At 50.5% G+C, this 22,499-nt stretch overlaps 1 protein-coding gene across 1 annotated transcript in view; it reads left to right on the plus strand.

Moving 5' to 3' along the window:
- Nucleotides 1–1,773: 1,773 nt before the first annotated feature.
- The window catches only part of LOC144480474 (chondroitin sulfate proteoglycan 4-like), an 81,331-nt gene continuing 60,605 nt past the window's right edge, over nucleotides 1,774–22,499 (plus strand). The window contains exon 1 of the mRNA XM_078199940.1: nucleotides 1,774–1,887. Coding sequence (XP_078056066.1) covers nucleotides 1,794–1,887 — 94 coding nt within the window. The 5' untranslated portion in view covers nucleotides 1,774–1,793. The remainder of the gene's footprint in view (nucleotides 1,888–22,499) is intronic.

The raw sequence follows: 22,499 nt of genomic DNA on the forward strand, positions 1-22,499 counted from the left end.
TTAACCCAGACTTGTGGTTTAGCGTAAAGTGGTGTCATAAATCTGGATTGACAGGATAGTAAGGGTTCGCCAGGAAGCCACTTACTGGAAAGTTGATATTTTATTGGATCTGAACTATGCTATCTCTTTTTCAATGGATTGATTCAATAATCCGATTGCAATGTTTGTGGGCTGGGACTGTGGACATCAGAAGGGTCAGGTCAGGTTTGGGGGTGGTGTGTCCTGTGTGATTGGGGATGGTTTAAGGCAATACTGCGGGAGAGTGCTTAGTGAGGGCAGGCGGGGGAGTTCCGTGGGTCAGGAATGTGGGGGTGTCCCACTGGGGGCTTGGCCTGTTGATATTTAACACACACAACTTGGAAAAGGTTTTATTTCTTCTGATTTTTACAGACTAACTATTAGTATAACACCAGCAGAACCATCTGAAGTTAACAATTTAAATCACTTTGTGGGATGTTTCCCTTGGCAGCGCTCTTGTCCATGAGAAGTTAACGCTTCTGCACAATTGTGGTGCAAATGTTTATTTGGGAATTTCTGAGAGGGATTCCTCAGCGCATCCCCACAAATCCAACGCTGGGGAACCAGGTTAAGGGCCGTTAACTCTGTGGCTCTCTCCATCGGTGCGAGACCAGTTAAGTATTTCTAACATTTCCTGTCTTTATTTTGGTATCTATACTATGTTGTTTTCCTGTTTGAACTGCTGCATTCCTAATAGTGATGGCACAGCCACCATGGGGGAAACACCAGGAGGTGACCCAGATGGCAGTGAAAGAATGCTAATAAATATCTGAGACAGGCTCGTGAGAGGCTTGGACATGATAGTGCTCTCGCAATATTGCTGCTCTTGCCCTTCTTGGTGATGATTTGATTTGATTTATTATTGTCACATGTATTAGTATACAGTGAAAAGTAGTGTTTCTTACGCGATATACAGACAAAGCATACTGTTCATAGAGAAGGAAACGAGAGGGTGCAGAGCGTAGTGTTACAGTCATAGCTAGGGGTGTAGAGAAAGATCAGCTTAATGCGAGGTAGGTCTATTCAAAAGTTTGATGGCAGCAGGGAAGAAGCTGTTCTTGAGTCGGTTGGTGCGTGACCTCAGACCTTTGTAAGTTTTTCTCGACGGAGGAATGTGGAAAAGAGAATGTCCGGGGCACGTGGGGTCCTTGATTATGCCGGCTGCTTGGAGGGCAGCTCCTGCTCTGCCCAAGACCACAAGAAACTACAAAAGGTGGTGAATTGTAGCCCAATCCATCACGCAAACCTACCTCCCATCCATTGATTCGGTGTGTGTGTGTGTTGGGGGGGGCGGGGCGGGGGCCTTGGCTCATTTTAGTCAGACCTGTATCTTACTTCTGGCTTTAGTCCTGTTGCACCACTGGGCAATTAGGACGACCTTGATGCAATGTGGAAAATGTGAATTTTGGGGGCAATCGCATCAAGAACGGGATTCCCACCAAAACAAACAGCATGGGTTTCCAAGGCAGCAGCCCCACCCAGGCGGCATGGTTGTGGTTCGGAGTTCGTTTTCTGCACTTAATTTAAACATCGGATGAAACCACACAGGGAACGGTTGGACTGACTCATCTCTTTATGAATGAAGCTGTGTTGAGCCCCCAGAGCTGTATGGCCTTTTTAAAAATATCCTGGGATTGTAATGTGAGAGAGCCTCTGTGCTGAGGGGCTGGTCCCTGGAACAGTGGATTAGTCACTCCCACCATATACATGCTGGCTGCAGGAGAGAGAGAAAAGAAACTTTTAGAAGGGAGTTGGGAAGTGCATGTGGGAGACAGATGGCTCCGATGCGGGGATCGGTTTCGTTGGCTATATCTCCAATGCTGCATCTCTTACCCATTCTACTGTCAAGTATTGCACTGACCTCTGGAGGTGAGTGATCTTAATTAATAATTGAAACAGTTCTATAGCTCACTGTGACGGTAGCATTTCTTTAGATCAAATCTTGTGAGATGAAATCAGTATTTTGGCGATAGTTAAGTCTGAGGTTCGCTACTGACACTTTAGTTGCAAAGGCATTTTCCTCCTCTTGGTCCCTGCGCCTGATTCCACTTGTTACAAATATCTCCAGTTTATCAGATCAGCGCAGTAATTATCTGCCTGATATCTACAGCCTTAATGCATGAGAGGTTCCGGTTAAATAGTAGTGATTTAGAGTAACGGTTGTCAGCAGTCACTCCATCAGCAGTGCTCCTTGCCTCCCTCTTAAAGGGGTAATACTGTCGGGGGTTAGAGCAGAATTTATTGCAGTTAAATGTTAAATATATTTGCATGTCCCTTTATAAAGCTATCAACAAAGTAATTGTTTTTAAGTACCTTCCAGCTCAGCTCTTGGGTCTGCAATTAAATATGGCCCTGCATTCATACTATTACACCTATATTTGCTTAGTGGGGTGGCACAGTGGTTAGCGCTGCTGCCTCACAGCGCCAGGAACCGGGTTCAATTCCCGACTTGGGTCACTGTGCAGAGTCTGGACGTTGTTCCCTCGTGTCTGCGTGGGTTTCCTTCGGGTGCTCCGGTTTCCTCCCACAGTCTGAAAGATGTGCTGGTTAGGTGCATTGGCCATGCTAAATTCCCCCTCGATGTACCTGAACAGGCGCCAGAGTGTGGCGACAGGGGGATTTTCACAGTAATTTCATTGCAGTTGCCTACTTGTGACATTAATAAGTAAACTTTAAACTTTAGTACTGTCCACTGTTTAACTGTGAGGCAAGTAGATAAAGCACAAGAGTTTACAGCATAGAGAGGCCATTCCAATCCATTGTATTCATGTCCTATTGTTGTTACAGAGGGTTATAGGTACAAACCTAGGGCAGGACTCTCCCAAAACCTTTCCAAGTGTCATAACAGAGAGAATCATGGAGTGATGTGCGCTGGTCTCAGACGCACGCCATACTGCAACCCTCTCACACTCGGTCACTTTTTGGAGAGGTGACAATTCTGCGCTGGTATTGGGAGGGCGGGGCCTTAACGCACTGGTGAGCCTGGCTTCAGAGCGCTCGGGCACCTTTGAGCAAAGGTGCCCCGATCTCACAGTACATTGGGAGACCCTATCCCTCACCCCACGGACATCAGGACTTCCCCTCTCATCGGGAGCATGTTCCCCTCCACTCCACCCACCAAACCCCTCTCCGACATGGGTCCTGGCATCAGGGCCGTCCCGATGGATCCCCTGCCCAACCTTCAACATGTCCCCCCCATCAGGACCCCCCCCGACATGATCCACCCCTGCATGACCCGCCCCCAGCATCACCCTCATGGCCCCCACTCAGGCCGTGCCCCCCACTATCCCGGGGCCTGTGAGCCCCCCTGATGTGTCCATCACACCAGGCCTCTGCTTGTGGGGACCAGTAGTGATCCTCGCCGTTATCACGCCCACACCTGAAGGCTGGTGAATTCCGTGTGCTAGGATTTGAATGGACCATGCACATTTAAATGCTGCTTTAAATATACGAATCAGACTCTCGCCCTTTCTGGGCACAATCTGGTTTGCACTATTAGGAGGGCCAGGAGACTTGCCAACTATTTGGCGCCAGGTGCAAAACAGATTTTTAGGCATGCATGCTATTCTCCAGCACTGTGCGATCGACTAACAGCTTGGCAAGATTGGAGAATCGCACCCTTGATGGCTATATTACAACAGTAAAGCTCTTATAATCAATAGAGAAACTTTAACCTCAGTTAGCTGAACCCTATAATAAGTACTCTCACTTAGTTTTGATAATGAGGTTTGAGTGTAAAGAGACGATGGCATTTGACTTGAATTCACTTGATCTGAATGAGCGGGATTTGAGCCTCATTGAGAGTAGATCTGTAGGCAGTACAGCAGCACAGCAATTACGTTACTGGTCTTATAATCCAGAGGTAAAAACTGAAAATGTTCAGCAGTCAGGCAGCAACTGTGAAGAGAGAAACAAAGCTAATGTTTTAGGTTGACGACCCTCTCTAATCCTAGACTCGTGATCCTGGGACGAGTTCAAATCTCATCACAGTAGTTGGAGAATTTAAATGCAATTCGTTAAATAAATCTGCAATGAAAACCTATCATCAGTAATAGAACATAGAAAAAATACAGCACAAACAGGCCCTTCGGCCCACAAGTTGTGCCGGTCATGTCCCTACCTACCTAGGCTTATATATAGGCTTACCTATAACCCTCAATCCTATTAAGTCCCATGTACTCATCCAGAGTCTCTTAAAAGACCCTATCGAGTTTGCCTCCACCACCACTGACGACAGCCGATTCCACTCACCCACCACCTAGTTTGGTGACCATCAAACTACTGGATTGTTGTCAAAACCCATTTGGTTCACTGGTGTCCTTTGGGAAGGAATCTGCCATCCTTACTTGGTCTGGTCTACATGGTTGACTCATTGCTGCCTCTGAAATGCCCCAACAGTTCATTCAGTTGCCAAAGAGACTGCTCACCAACTAATTGCACCAAGGGCAATTAGGGATAAATGGTTGCTTCAACGATGACCCCACATTCCATGAATGAATAAAAACAAAAATATGGTTGAGAAAATGTTCACTACAGTTGTACAATTGATCCCTCTTTGGAATGACTGTAAGTGGGAACTTCCTCACTCAGTAAACCCAATTAACCACATAGTGGCACAAAGAAATCGATCAATAAGAACTTCGAATGGTTAGGGTGAATCTAGGCGTGGTAGCTTAGTCATGAGTTAGAATGACTCAGTGGTTAGCACTGCTGCCTCACAGCACCAGACACCCGGGTTTGATTCCCGACTTAGGTCACTGTCTGTGTGGAGTTTGCACATTCTGCCTGTGTCTGTGTGGCTTTCCTCCGGGTGCTCTGGTTTCCTCCCACAGTTCGAACATGTGCAGGTTGGGTGGATTGGCCGTGCTAAATTGCCCCTTAATGTCAGGGGGACCAGCTAGGGTAAATGAATGGAGTTATGGGGATAGGGCCTGGGTGGGATTGTGGTCGGTGCAGACTCGATGGGCTGAATGGCCTCCTGCAAAAAAAAAAGAAAATGTGCCTAGCCTACGGTTGGAGTTACTCATGGAGGTGTGAGTATGGCTCTGAAATTCATTGAACCAACACATGGTTCGAAAATGGTGTACTGTTGGGACTGGTCAAAGTTGTATTACTTCCAGACCTTCTGAGTTCAAGTACTTCTGCTAGACTTCCTTTCCATAAATAGGCCTGATTCTGTGAGCATACACAGTCCACAGCACTCATAATTGTTGCTATAAACTGACATCAGAAGTAATGTTTAATATCACTGAGGTAATCGCATGTAAATAGATTTGCAATAACACGGCGAGAGTAATGGAGCCACTGTGCACTCTTCAAAACTCTTTGCTCTTTATTCTTTACGGCTTTGAAACCATATAAAGCAGAAAGACTGCCCAGATGTTGGCTCCTGCTTTAGAAATAATAACTTTAATGGAGGCAAATTTTCAGAGAAATTGGTTGTTGGCCAACACAAACACTACAGCCTGTTTACCATTCAACGGAAAGTTAAAAACTCTCTAAAAATACTCTAATAATCTTCGTATTTACACGGTCTTACTTGTGTTTTTTTTAACTTGAAGACTGGGAATGTGTAGACTGAGCACACACCCAAAGTGTAATCAGGGAAGGCAATGAATAACTAACTTGTACATTTCATTTGGATTGTATCTGCAGCAGAGGAATGGCCAACAGGGACACTTGGAGGAATCATGGTCTAAACATTGGCTTGCACCTGTTTAGAAGGCATTAAAAAGAAATCCAGTTTGGCAGACACATTCTGTGCTGGATGGAGTTAGGGTGTTGGTTAGAGTGTCCTGTAGTCACAGGGTCTTTGCCTGAAACAGTCATTAGGATCATTACCAATGGAAATGAGAGCTGTATGTACCTTCTGGCTACTTTCTAAAGTTGGTTAACAGCTGACCACAGAATGGATGATTGATGCAGTGCTCCGTTTTATCACTGGTCTTGAAAATTGTTTACTGAACTCTACAACAAGTCATGTTTCTTTGTTAACGTTTTTAAGTCATTGGTGGATACTGCTGATTACATTCCCCCCCACAACACGCACACACCCCCACAACACACACACCACCGCCGCCCCCACAACACACACACACCCCCCACAACACGCACACACCCCCCACAACACGCACACACCCTCCCCACAACACACACCCTCCCCACAACAGGAACACCCACCGCCACAACACGCACACCCCCCCACAACACGCACCCCCCCCACAACACGCACACACCACCCACAACACACACACACACCCCCACAACACGCACGCACCCCCCACAACACGCACACACCCCCCCACAACACGCACACCCCCTCCACAACACGCACACCCCCTCCACAACACGCACACCCCCCCCACAACACGCACACACCCTCCCCACAACACACACACACCCCCCACAACACGCACACCCCCCCCACAGCACGCACACACCCCCCCACAACACGCACACACCCCCCACAACACGCACACACCCCCCCACAACACACACACACCCTCCCCACAACACGCACACACTCCCCACAACACGCACACACCCGCCCACAACACGCGCACACACACCCCACCACAACACGCACACACCCCCCCACAACACACACACACCCCCACACAACACACACACACCCCCACAACACGCACCGACACCCCCACAACACGCACACACCCACCCCACAACACGCACACCCCCACAACACGCAGATACCCCCCCACAACACGCACACACACCCCCACAACACGCACACAAACCCCACAACATGCACACACCCTCCCCACAACACGCACACACCCCCCACAACACGCACACACCCCCCCACAACACACACACACCCTCCCCACAACACGCACACACTCCCCACAACACGCACACACCCCCCCACAACACGCGCACACACACCCCCCCACAACACGCACACACCCCCCCACAACACACACACACCCCCACACAACACACACACACCCCCACAACACGCACTGACACCCCCACAACACGCACACACCCACCCCACAACACGCACACACCCCCACAACACGCACATACCCCCCCACAACACGCACACACACCCCCACAACACGCACACACACCCCCACAACATGCACACACCCTCCCCACAACACGCACACACCCTCCACACAACACGCATACACCCTCCCCACAACACACACACACCCTCCCCACAACACGCACACACCCTCCACACAACACGCACACACCCTCCACACAACACGCACACACATCCCCACAACACGCACACATCCCAACAGGCACACACCACCGCACCCCTCACAACACGCACACACGCCCCACAACACGCACACACGCCTCACAACACGCACACTCGCCCCACAACATGCACACCCCCCACAACACGCACACACGCCCCACAACACGCACACACCCCCGACAACACGCACACCCCCACCACAACACGCACACCCCACAACACGCGCACCCCACCACAATACGCACAGCCCCGCCACAATACGCACAGCCCCGCCACAACACGCACACCTCCGCCACAACACGCACACCCCCCCCACAACACGCACACACCCCCACCACACGCACACACCCCCACCACACGCACACAACCCCACCACACGCCCACACACCCCCCCATCACACGCACACACCCCCCACAACACGCACACCCCCCACACAACACGCACACACCCTCCCCACAACACACGCACACATCCCCACAACAGGCACACACCACCGCACCCCTCACAACACGCTCACACCCCCCACAACAGGCACACACCCCCCACAACACACACACCCTCCCCACAACACGCACACACCCCACCCACAACACGCACACCCCACCCACAACACGCACACCCCTGCCACAACACGCACAACCCCGCCACAACACGCACCCCCCCCAACATGCACATCCCCCCCACAACGCGCACACCCATCCCTCAGCACACACACCGCCCACAACACGCACCCCCCACAACATGCATACAAGCCCCCACACACACCCACATAACCCCACACACACCCGTACACATCCTCACACCCCCCCACACGCCCCTCACACTCCCACACACCCCCTCACACTCCCACACGCCCCCTCACACTCCTACACGCCCCCTCACACTCCCATACGCCCCCTCACACTCCCATACGCCCCTCACACTCCCACACGCCCCCTCACACTCCCACACGCCCACTCACACTCCCACACGCCCCCTCACACACTCCGTCACACCCCCACACACCCTCACAAACCCTCACACACCCTCACACACCCACACACACACCCGCACACAGATCCCCTCACACACACCCCACAACACGCACACACCCTCCACAACACGCACACAACCCCCACAACACGCACACACCCTCCCCACAACACGCACACACCCCCCACAACACACACAACCCCCACAACACGCACACCCCCCCACAACACGCACACGCCCCCACAACACACACACCCTCCCCAGAACATGCACACCCCCCCACAACACGCACACACACCCCCACAGCACGCACACACCCCCCACAACACGCACACAACCCCCACAACACGCACCCCCCCCCACAACACACACACACCCTCCCCACAACACGCACACACTCCCCACAACACGCACACCCCCCCCGACAACACACACACACACCCCCACAACACGCACACACCCCCCCACAACAATCACACCCCCACAACACGCACACACCCCCCAACACGCACACACCCACCCCACAACACGCACACACCCCCACAACACGCACATACCCCCCCACAACACGCACACACACCCCCACAACACGCACACACCCCCCCACAACATGCACCCACCCTCCCCACAACACGCACACACCCTCCACACAACACGCACATACCCCCCACAACACGCACACACCCCCCACAACACGCACACACCCTCCCCATAACACGCACACACCCTCCACACAACACGCACATACCCACCACAACACGCACACACCCCCCACAACACGCACACACCCTCCCCACAACACGCACACACCCTCCCCACAACACGCACACACCCTCCCCACAACACGCACACACCCTCCCCACAACACACACACACCCTCCACACAACACGCACACACCCTCCACACAACACGCACACACATCCCCACAACAAGCACACATCCCAACAACAGGCACACACCACCGCACCCCTCACAACACGCACACACGCCCCACAACACGCACACACGCCCCACAACACGCACACTCACCCCACAACACGCACACCACCCACAACACGCACACACCCCCGACAACACGCACACCCCCACCACAACACGCACACCCCACCACAACACGCACACCCCCGCCACAATACGCACAGCCCCGCCACAACACGCACACCTCCGCCACAACACGCACACCCCCCCACCACACGTACACACCCCCCACAACACGCACACACCCTCCCACAACACGCACACACCCCCACCACACGCACACACCCCCCACAACACGCACGCACACCCCACAACACGCACACCCCCTCCACAACACGCACACAACCTCCCCCCACAACACGCACACACCCCCACCACACGCACACACCCCCCACCACACGCACACACCCTCCCCACAACACGCACACACCCTCCCCACAACACGCACACACCCTCCCCACAACACGCACACACCCTCCCCACAACACGCACACACCTTCCCCACAACAGGCACACCCCACCACAACACGCACACCCCACCACAACACGCACACCCCACCCACAACACGCACACCTCCACCACAACACGCACACCCCTGCCACAACACGCACAACCCCTCCACAACACGCACCCCCCCTAACACGCACATCCCCCCACAACGCACACACCCCTCCACAACACACAAACCCTCCCCAGAACATGCACACCCCCCCACAACACGCACACACCCTCCCCACAACACGCACACACGCCCCCACAACACGCACACACCCCCCACAACACGCACACACCCCCCCACAACACACACACACCCTCACCACAACACGCACACACTCCCCACAACACGCACACCCCCCCACAACACGCACACGCACCCCCACAACACGTACACACCCCCCCACAACATGCACACAGCCTCCCCACAACACGCACACACCCTCCCCACAACACGCACACACCCCCCACAACACGCACACACCCCCCACAACACGCACACACCCTCCCCACAACACGCACACACCCTCCCCACAACACGCACACACCCTCCACACAACACTACACACACCCTCCACACAACACGCACACACCCTCCACACAACACGCACACACATCCCCACAACACGCACACATCCCAACAACAGGCACACACCACCGCACCCCTCACAACACGCACACACGCCCCACAACACGCACACTCGCCCCACAACACGCACACTCGCCCCACAACACGCACACCCCCCACAACACGCACACCCCCCACAACACGCACACCCGCCCCACAACACGCACACACCCCCGACAACACGCACACCCCCACCACAACACGCACTCCCCACAACACGCACACCCCACCACAACACGCACACCCCCGCCACAATACACACAGCCCCGCCACGACACGCACACCTCCGCCACAACACGCACACCCCCCCCACAACACGCACACACCCCCCACAACACGCACACACCCCCCACAACACGCACACACCCCCCACAACACGCACACACCCCCCACAACACGCACACACCCCCCACAACACGCACACACCCCCCCACAACACGCACACACCCCCCACAACACGCACACCCCCCCACCACACGCACACACCCCCCACAACACGCACACACCACCCACAACACCCACACCCCCCCACAACACGCACACACCCTCCCCACAACACACGCACACATCCCCACAACAGGCACACACCACCGCACCCCTCACAACACGCTCACACCCCCCACAACAGGCACACACCCCCGACAACATGCACAGCCCCCCACAACACGCACACACCCTCCCCACAACACACGCACACATCCCCACAACAGGCACACACCACCGCACCCCTCACAACACGCTCACACCCCCCACAACACGCACACACCCTCCCCACAACACGCACACACCCTCCCCACAACACGCACACAACTTCCCCACAACAGGCACACACGCCCCACAACACGCACACACCCACCACAACACGCACACCTCCACCACAACACGCACACCTCCACCACAACACGCACACCTCCACCACAACACGCACACCCCTGCCACAACACGCACAACCCCGCCACAACACGCACCCCTCCCCAACACGCACATCCCCGCCACAACGCGCACACCCATCCCACAGCACACACACCCCCCACAACTTGCATACAAGCCCCCTCACACTCCCACACGCCCCCTCACACTCCCACACGCCCCCTCACACTCCCACACGCCCCCTCACACTCCCACACGCCCCCTCACACTCCCACACGCCCCCTCACACTCCCACACGCCCCCTCACACTCCCACACGCCCCCTCACACTCCCACACGCCCCCTCACACTCCCACACGCCCCCTCACACTCCCACACGCCCCCTCACACTCCCACACGCCCCCTCACACTCCCACACGCCCCCTCACACTCCCACACGCCCCCTCACACTCCCACACGCCCCCTCACACTCCCACACGCCCCCTCACACTCCCACACGCCCCCTCACACTCCCACACGCCCCCTCACACTCCCACACGCCCGCTCACACTCCCACACGCCCCCTCACACTCCCACACGCCCCCTCACACTCCCACACGCCCCCTCACACTCCCACACGCCCCCTCACACTCCCACACGCCCCCTCACACTCCCACACGCCCCCTCACACTCCCACACGCCCCCTCACACTCCCACACGCCCCCTCACACTCCCACACGCCCCCTCACACTCCCACACGCCCCCTCACACTCCCACACGCCCCCTCACACTCCCACACGCCCCCTCACACTCCCACACGCCCCCTCACACTCCCACACGCCCCCTCACACTCCAACACGCCCCCTCACACTCTCACACGCCCCCTCACACTCTCACACGCCCCCTCACACTCTCACACGCCCCCTCACACTCCCACACGCCCCCTCACACTCCCACACGCCCCCTCACACTCCCACACGCCCCCTCACACTCTCACACGCCCCCTCACACTCTCACACTCCCACACACACATCCCCTCACACACATCCCCTCGCATCCCCACACACACCCCCCTCACACACCCCCCTCCCTCACACACCCCCCTCACACACCCCCACTCTCACACACCCCCTCACACACCCACTGTCATACACACACAACCCAGCCCCTCACACACCCCACACACATCCACACACCCACTCTCACACACCCCACACACACCCCTCTCCCATACACACAATTCCAACATTTTGTTCAAGGTAAATAAATACTTCAATTAAAAATTGACATTCAAGTGGTTCTAAATTTGTTCCAAGTTTTTCAGAATTAGTTTTTCCAAGTTCTTCTTGTGCTGTCTTGGCACCGCTGGAACGGGTAAATTGGTATTGTGGTTATATGAAGAAGCAGGGAGATTATCAGCCCATTTGCTCACTCCTTTTTTTCTTTATAATTGCAGAACATGACCTATTTTCTATAACTAATTCCTGAACTAGGGCTAATAGCCAATGGACTCAGTGACAGAATCAGCAGGATACTTCCCTGTTGAAATTAGCCTTTTACAAAAGTGTCCCAGAGGAACTTTCTCCATCTTATACACACAAGTATATCTTTTAAAAAATCTTTGGGGGTCATGTGATGTGAATGTGGAAGTGGCTGCATACCGCAAGCTCTGACACTACTCATCTATTAATCCTCTCTTATATCCTAATGCACAACCTGTAATTAGTTGATCCCTGATATATATATATATTTCATCTGTAGAATGTTTTTGGAAGATCCTAGTTAACCACAGCAATGTGGTTGACTCTCAACTGCCCCCCAAGGGCAACCGGGATGGGCAATAAATGCTGGCCCAGCAACACCCATGTCCCACAAATGAGTTTTAAAAAAAACCTTTTGACTGCGGGTAGCCGAATTAAGTTGAAGAAATCCTTGTTAGTGTGATGCGGTTGGAACTGACTTGGGTGGGGCCCGGTTCACAGTGACAGCGTTGCTGGTGAGGAGGTCCATGCTTGCGTGGTACTGTTGGCACCAAGACGAAGACCACTTTCAAGAGCAAAAATATGGAAGCCTTATTCTGCTCCTCGGCACATTGAGAGTGCACCGTGGTGAAGTGCGAGATACCCTACAAAGAATGAATGGTGCGAGATGATAATCCTTTCAGCTGAGAAGAAGGTTTCCTTGGTGAGGGCTCACCTTTGGTCCTTGGAAATCCTGCTGCATGGTACATCAAGCATCCTATTTGCAGTGTTAACCTAAGCCTACTTGTGACAAACTGAAAACTTAAAAAGTCAAAGGACATGGCTGGATGAGGGCTGCTCGTGAGCTAGATCTCCCCCCCCCCCTCCCCCCCCTCCCCCAGGAAGAGGAGCTGTGGTGAGATTGCTGGTTGATTTTGAGAACTGGCTGCCATGCTTTCGCAATCTCATTTTGAGAGCTGGGCGTCTTGAATTTGATGGAGCAATTTCAACCGATTTTCCAGGCCTGGGTCCAGCTGGAGACCCCAGCCACTGGTGTTGCTTTGTTCTGACGTCAGTGCCTGTTGAGAGGAGGTGGATGGACATGATGGACATTCCCTGCCTGCAGCGGCCAGGACTCCTGCCCATCTGGGCTCTGGGACAGCGGCATGATGGACGAGTGGAGACTTTGGTGAAATCCTGGATGATTCCCGGATGTTCCTCACCTCTGCGGTCATGGCTTTGGCCTTTTCTAACTCTGTGGATGGTTTGTAATCCTGCAGTTCACCATCATTCCTAAATCTTGTTCCTTGTTATTTTACTCCTGATTGTGTGATGTTGTCTCTTATCCTGATGAGCACGATGTGGAGATGCTCCTTCATTAGGACTCACCTGATGAAGGAACAGTGCTCCGAAAGCTTGTGTTACCAAATAAACCTGTTGGACTTTAACCTGGTGTTATGAGACTTCATCCTGATGAGGGCATGTGTTGAGCACAGAGGCTTGGGATTCTTTCTTCTTTTCCTTTGCCTGTTATCCTGTAAATTCAGGATCACTATTTTTTATATCCTTGCTGATGGCTCTTCCACTGGTTTGCTCTGGTGATGGGAGGCACAAAGTGCCTTGGTTCTCTGTCTGGGGCCCTTTTCTTTTTATTTTCTTGTTGTGGAGTGCTTGGAATGGGTTGCGTATCTTAAGAACATAAGAACATAAGAAATAGGAGCAGGAGTAGGCCATCTGGCCCTTCGAGCCTGCCCCGCCATTCAACAAGATCATGGCTGATCTGAAGCGAATCAGTTCCACTTACCCGCCTGCTCCCCATATCCCCTAATTCCCTTATCGATCAGAAAACTATCTACCCGTGATTTAAACATATTCAACGAGGAAGCCTCCACCACTTCAATGGGCAGAGAATTCCAGAGATTCACTACCCTCTGAGAGAAGAAGTTCCCCCTCAACTCTGTTCTGAACCGGCCCCCCCTTATTTTGAGGCTGTGCCCTCTAGTTCTGGTTTCCCTTCTAAGTGGAAAGAATCTCTCCACCTCTACCCTATCCAGCCCCTTCATTATCTTATATGTCTCTATAAGATCACCCCTCATCCTTCTAAACTCCAACGAGTACAGACCCAATCTGTTTAATCTCTCCTCATAAGCTACACCCCTCATCTCCGGTATCAACCTGGTGAACCTTCTCTGCACTCCCTCCAAGGCCAATATATCCTTTCGCAAATAAGGGGACCAAAACTGCACACAGTACTCCAGTTGCGGCCTCACCAGTGCCTTGTACAATTGCAGCAAGACCTCCCTGCTTTTATATTCTATCCCCCTCGCGATAAAGGCCAACATTCCATTCGCCTTCTTGATCACCTGCTGCACCTGCAGACTGAGTTTTTGCGATTCGTGCACAAGGACCCCCAGGTCCCTCTGCACAGTCGCACGATGTAATTTTCCTCCATTTAAATAATATTCCAATTTACTATTATTTCTTCCAAAGTGGATAACCTCACATTTGCTAACGTTATATTCCATCTGCCAGATCTTCGCCCACTCGCTCAGCCTATCGAAATCTCTCTGCAGACTTTCCGCGTCCTCCACGCAATTCGCTTTCCCACTCACCTTCGTGTCATCAGCAAACTTGAATACCCTACATTCAGTCCCCTCCTCCAGATCATCTATGTAAATGGTAAACAATTGAGGCCCCAGCACCGATCAAAGGTTGCACAATAAATATTTACATTTTTTAATGTGTTGTAATCCTTGTATTTGCACATTCTTTTGCGGTATGCTTCGCTTTCATTATAAAAAAGATGAGTAGTGCCACAGCAGGGTGGTGGGTGAATGGATAGATGGAGAGGTGATTAGTATGGCTTCAAGTCCTCATTTTAAGAACAGAAAGGCCCCACAATAGAAGTATTGGTGTCACGTTTTTCTCTGTTGAGTTATTCTGGGTTGAATAAATCCTGTGCTTATTCTGTGGTGGTGCAGACAGACTAAATAACCTGGAGTGGAACTGGACTTCTTTTCCTTACTGTTGGTGCTTCTGATTGGTGGGAGTGTGGGGTAGGTGTGTGGGGGTGCATGCGCAAGCACAGTTGATAGGTCCTTGAGTTCTGAGTATCTTTGGACTGGTTTTCTGAGGTTACTTGACTGGAATCATAGAATCATCAAACCCTACAGTGCAGAAGGAGGCCATTCGGCTCATCGAGTCTGCACTGACCACAATTCCACCCAGGCCCTATCCCCATAATCTCATGCATTTACCCTAGCTAGTCTCCCTGACACTAAGGGGCAATTTAGGTTGGCCAATCAACTTAACCTGCAGATCTTTGAAGTGTGGGAGGAAACCGGAGCACCCGGAGGAAACCCACGCGGACACGGGGAGAACGTGCAGACTCCGCACAGACAGTTACCCAAGCTGGGAATCGAACCCAGGTCCCTGTCGCTGTGAGGCAGCAGTGCTAACCACTGTACCACCGTACTGCCCCAGGATAAGCAGAGTTGAGAGCTGTCTGGTTACTTGTTTGTGAGGGGTATCTTCTTAGTATGCGCTTTCCCCTTTGTGTAGAGGGTGAGCCGCATTTGGGGCTTTCCCTCGTCTCGATGGTGCCTTCCAATGAGCCTTGTTCTGAGAGACTTTCTTTCTATTTTGTCGGTCTGTGGAAGACGGTGCCCCATAGTGCCATGTTTCCGTGGCCTTATCCTGTTGTCTTGATTCCCCACATACTTCTTCTGTTATCCTTTCAATATCTGTACAGGAGGAAACGCTGACCCCAATGGCAGGATTATGATATCTTAGTCTTTGAATTATTTGTATTGATCTTTGCTGGTCTTCTCCATGTCATAGAATATAATCCCTACAGTGCAGAAGGAGGCCATTCAGTCCATCAAGTCTGCACTGATCACAATCCCACCCTGGCCCTACTCCCGTAACCCCACATATTTACCCTGCTAATCCCCTAACACTAGGGGCAATTTAGCACGGCCAATCAACCTGACCCGCACATCTTTGGGGTGTGGGAGGAAACTGGAGCACCCGGAGGAAACCCATGCAGACACGGGGAGAACGTGCAAACCCCACACAGACAGTGACCCGAGGCCAGAATTGAACTCGGGTCCCTGATGCTGTGAGGCAGCAGTGCTAACCACTGTGCCGTCCTCTGGAAACGATGACTGTTTTGTACTGTGCTGAATCGCAGCAAATTGTGTATCACACTTAATATAAAGTTGAAAATTCTCAATAAAAATATTTTTTAGTTAGAACAGATTGAGAACATGAGACACTTTTTATCCATTAATTGAACATGATCCCACTCAATGTGCTGTTAAGCATGTTTTAGGAACAGTATACCTCAAGTTTAACTCACATCATATTACTGGATTGAGTCACGTCTCTTGTGAGATACGCAAATTCTCCTAACTGTAATCTTCCTCCCATGTGTAATTTGCAAACATCTGCAATGCTGGTGAGATTAACTTAGTTTTATACTGCCTCTAATACAAAAGAGATTGATACCACATGAGTTTGGCATTGGAGTTCTGGCAAAATGTCTGGAACAACATGTTCTGAGCTCCGATAGTTTCTCAAATTAACTTTTAAAAGCACTAAAGGAGAACTCTGCTTGTGAGAGATCTCCACTGGCTGGATGGGAATTTCTAGCAATGGGTTTCTTGACGGATTGGCTACTGCAGGTGACAGGAGAGAAATTAGTTCAATTTGAGTTTACAATGAGAAGGGTCCAGTGATTAAATTCTCCAAATCTAGAGGTTAAACGTAACATGGACCACATTTGATTGACCATCTGAACGGAGTAGAATGTGATGGTTCCTCAGCTACAGGACCCATGGTACTGCCAAGTTGAGAATTAATAATATAGGATTTTCACTCTGGGTTTTCGCCTCTCCCTGGAGATCACATGGTCTGGAATGGGGGGGTGGGGGTGAGTTAATAGTTGTGATGAACAAAGCATCGTAGCTGTGAGGGACAGCTCGGTGGATAGGATATTGGTATGTAGATAGGCTGGAAAATTGGGCGGGGATCCTGGATTCAGGATTCAATCCTGGACCGGGGAGCGGCGCGGGCTTGGAGGGCCGAAGGGCCTGTTCCTGTGCTGTATTGTTCTTTGTTCTTTGTTCTTGTTCTTGATTAGTGAGTCTCACTATATTTGTCTCTGGAGAAGGAGCAGCAGTGATAATCTTTGCCAAATCTTTCTTCAGGAGATTAATAGTTTCTATTTGTGGGGCCGAAGGGCCTGTTTTGTGCTGTAGTTTTCTATGTTTCTATAGCAAGCATAAGAATTAGGATTATAAATGATCTGTTGAAGAAACTGGCAGAATTCAGATTCTCACTCCATGCAATCCTTCGAGCATTAGGAACCTGGAAACTCACAAAAAGAGAAGATTTTTCTCCCCAGCCCTAGGATGTTGTCAGACCTTCATAGCCGTAGCACTGGATGTTGGATTAACATTTGCTTACCACTTCCCCTGGCCAGGAGATGTAAGCGATTGTCTTCTGTAATGTATAAAATGGCAAGCGCTGGCAATTTTCTTTCAACTCAAGTCAAATATCAACATTTCTGAATTTAGAGTTCTGCCTTCAGTTTGAATCTTGCTCTGCCAGATTGGCTGCATATCCCTAACATATACTTTGGCTTTGTCTGTCCCTAATTGTGTTGAATGTTAACTCTTTGTGACCATTCTGTGAAAGCTTTTCATGACCACTGGGTGTGGTACAGCTATGGTTCAGCTTCTTAAACACTGACCTTCTCCACTCTCAATAATACTCTTTTCATTCTGTTTTAAACTGTGTGAAGCCCATTTCCTTTTTGTGGCTGTTTTCCTTACGGCAGGAACTTGGTCTGCATTTGTGAGATTGAGTGAGCAGCTCAGTTCGAAATTAGAACCTTTTTGCCTTGTTCTGGATTGAGTTATAATTGAACGCTGATGAATGTGACTCTTTCTGTCTTCACTTGCAGAAAGAGAAGATGTATGTGAGTGAGACATAGGCAGTTGGGATCATTCGGTAAGGGATTGAGTGTTGCAATAGGAGAAAAGAGCAGGAAATCACTCATTGTCACTTGTGGTTTATCGTGCAGTATTAGATGGTGGTGGTGTGTAACAAATCATCGGGGAATCTGAGTTGCTGGAGCAACATGCATTTTTATATGTAGCGTGGAGCTCCAATTTTCTTCCTGACTGACCAGGAATTTCTGAGGTTCTTGCCGCCAGCCATTGGTGCGTGTTGGATGGGTTTGCAGGCTTGGCCACAGTGTGAACACCTTTACTGGCCATCGTGTCCTGGGGTGGGACTTGAAGTGGAGATGCCGGCGTCGGACTGGGGTAAACACAGTAAGGGGCCTAACAACACCAGGTTAAAGTCCAACAGGTTTATTTGGTAGCAAATGCCACTAGCTTTCGGAGTGCTGCTCCTTCGTCAGGTGAGTGGGATCTCCCACTCACCTGACGAAGGAGCAGTGCTCCGAAAGCTAGTGACGTTTGCAGGGATGCTGTCCACTGCACCATAAGACCTCCCAATGCAGCGTTGGGTATTTTTCTCTTGTTCGGATTCAGCACTCATGGGGGTTGATGTTGACTTTTACATTACTGTAAAGCACTTGATAGCGAGTCAGCAACCCATTTTACATTCTCCTGGTTTTTATTTTCATTAAAAACAGGCTGCTGACTTGCACTGTCAGCATCTATTCAATCGTTTTTTTCCCAATTAGAGTCCATAAAATAAACATTGCATCTCCCCTGTAGAAGAATTGCATTGATATGGGGCGGGGCGGCACGGTGGTTCAGTGATTAGCATTGCTGCCTCACAGCGCCAGGGACCAAGGTTTGATTCCATCTATGGGTGACTTGTCTGTGTGGAATCTGCACGTTCTCCCCGTGTCTGCGTGGGTTTCCTCCGGATGCTCCAGTTTCCTCCCACAGTCCAAAGATGTGCAGGTTAGGTGGATTGGCCATGGTAAATTGCCCCTTAGTGTCCCAAGATGTCCAGGTTAAGGGTATTAGTTAAGTAGAAGAATTGCATTGATATGGGGCAGCACGGTGGCACAGTGTTAGCACTGCTGCTTCACCACCAGGGACCCGGGTTCGATTCCCGGCTTGGGTCACTGTCTGTGTGGAGTTTGCACTCCACGTGCAGGTTAGGTAGATTGGCCATGCTAAATTCTCCCTCAGTGTACCCGAACAGGTGCCGGAATGTGGCGACGAGGGGATTTTCACAGTAACTTCATTGCAGTGTTAATGTAAGCCTGACTTGTGACTAATAAATAAACTTTAACTTTTAAATGCGTGGGGTTGCGGGGGTAAGGCAGGGAGTGGGCCTGGGTAAGCTACTCTGGACCTGGTGGGCCGAATGGCCTTCTTCTGCACCATAGTGATTCTTTATTTAAAATGCAATCATTCATATTATAGTAAATGTTTCTTTTACCATCTCTCCTGAAGGTGATATATTTAATTGGGATACATTTCACTGGCTGCTGAACACTGAATGCTTTCTTCATGTCAGCGAATAAAGTGAGCACTGGCAGACTGGTTGACAGTTGAGGCCAATCTGTCCACACCCTATGTTTACTAACCCGTACATTCCACCAGATGTCACGTGCATTGTTTCAAAGAAGGGAATCAAGACTAAAACATGGGCTTAGGAACTTAGCATGAAAAGAGACTTGTGGAATCAATCACTTCTGCTAAAATAAAGTATTCACAAGACTAGCAACTAGAATTTGGGAGCCTTTCAACCATCATTTATAACCTTGCCAACGAGAGACAGAAAGGATAAACAATAGCAAGCAATATTAAGCTTTATACCTTAAAGGATAAAATACAGTGTGCAGTTTGTTCCAAACACATCTCGCCGTTGATGAATAGCTCATAGCTCTTAGATGATATCTCAACCTATTGTTTTTTTACTCTCCTTGAATCTATTGTAAATGTGCAGCTTCGATAAAACTAAAAGGGATAACTTCTGACTTTAGGACATCTCAAAGCTGCTTTACTGGAGATAACAGTACACCACATGTCTTGAAATGTGTCTCTGCGCTTGGTGCAGGAGTGCAGTTTGCTGCGACACTGTCAACATTCTCACAATCAATTGACCGGCAATTCCCACGAGCAACAAGTGGAATGAATGACCAGATATCCAATATTTTAGTTGAGGGAGGAATGTTGCTCAGGAGAAACCTTCTGCTCTCCTTCCAGTATTCTGTTGCTATGGAACTTCTTGGGCGGAATTTTACCGGCACGTTGGCCCGAGGTTCGTATGATCCCGTCCGAGGCCAACAGAGAATGCGGAATCGGGGCGGGCGTGCCGGTAAAATTATGGCTCTTGTCTCTTCAACCACCAGAACAAACAGCTTAATGTCTCATCTGAAAGTTATCACCCCTAACTTTATCTGGCCACTATTTATTCAGCAACCAACGTGTATCTCTCAATCAACCATGAAGAGAAATAGATTATCTAGTCGTAGATTACTCTTTGTTGGAGCTTTCTCTGCACAAATTAGTTATCATGTTTCCTACATTGCAACAGTGACTACGCTTCAAAAAGTACTTTGGTTAAGTGCTTTGGGATGTCCTGAGGATGTGAAAGATATATTTTAAATTCAAGCCTTTTTTTCCTTTCTATGTTGCACTGAAATGTCAGCCTCAATCATATCCTTATGCCCTGAAGCTTATTTAATATGTACTGGTACCATAGACCCCAGTAGTCAATACATAATAGTATACAATCTTTATATATGGCTTTTGCTTCTCTTTCAACTCTTCTTTTTTAAACTCATTCATGGAATGTGGGCATCGCTGGTTAAGCCAGCATTTATTACCCATCCCTGATTGCCCTTGAGAAGGTGAGCCGCCTTCTTCAACTGCAGCAGTCCATGTGGTGTAGGAATACTCACAGTGCTGTTAGGAAGAATGTTCCAGAATTTTGACCCAGCGACAGTGAAGGAACAGCAATATATTTCCAAGTGAGGGTGGTCTGTGACTTGGAGGGGGACTTGCAGGTGGAGGTGTTCCCCAGGCATCTGCTTCTTCTCGGTGGTAGACGTCGCGGGTTTAGAAGGTGCTGTTCAAGGTTCTGTCTGAATTGTAATGCCCTGACATGGAAGAACATCACCGTGAAAAGCACGCACAATTATCAAGCTGACAAAATTAGCTATTCCGGCAGTTCCACAACAAACTGCACTCCTGCACCAAGTGAAAACACAAATTCCACCCTTTCAACACATATTCAATTCTGAGGTGTTGTATATTAAAGTGGTCAGCTCACTTTAACAACAAAGATAAATGAATGAAAAGGTTGCCACATAGTGGTTACTTAACCAGTTAGTGGAACTTTATTTGATATGTGGCGCTTGCAGTCCAGGATGGAAGAGGGGGGAAATCTCCCAAATGCGTCTGACGATGTCACCGCGTAATCATATGACACAGAGATGCATTGGGTTACAATGCATAACATGAGGTATGTTGTTATCTGCAGCAACGTGGCAGACTATTTTGCTAACTGATCAGTAGATATGATGTTACACAGTAGAGATTCTGGCAGGGGTTGGTGGAATAAGCTCTCTGTGGGGTTTGACCAGCTGCATTGTGGGCATAACCTTTTAAAAGCAGGGCTGCATGTTATTTCTGTTGTAGTACCTGACATGTACAATACCTGTATAATGTGAGAAATATAATTCTCCTTCTGCTTCTACAATGTGTCCCGGCTCCTTCTTCATGTTACCTGTGTAGTGTCTTTACTGTTTGAATCATGGCTGCCCCAGACATTCCTTCATGGCAGAGGTCACATGACTATGGCAAGTCGGGGAGGATGTGTCGTAACGATTGCATTTTAAAACCCAAACATCCTCTTTTCCGTGATGA

Source organism: Mustelus asterias, chromosome 29, assembly GCF_964213995.1.
Source record: "Mustelus asterias chromosome 29, sMusAst1.hap1.1, whole genome shotgun sequence".
NCBI classification, from domain to species: Eukaryota; Metazoa; Chordata; class Chondrichthyes; order Carcharhiniformes; family Triakidae; genus Mustelus; species Mustelus asterias.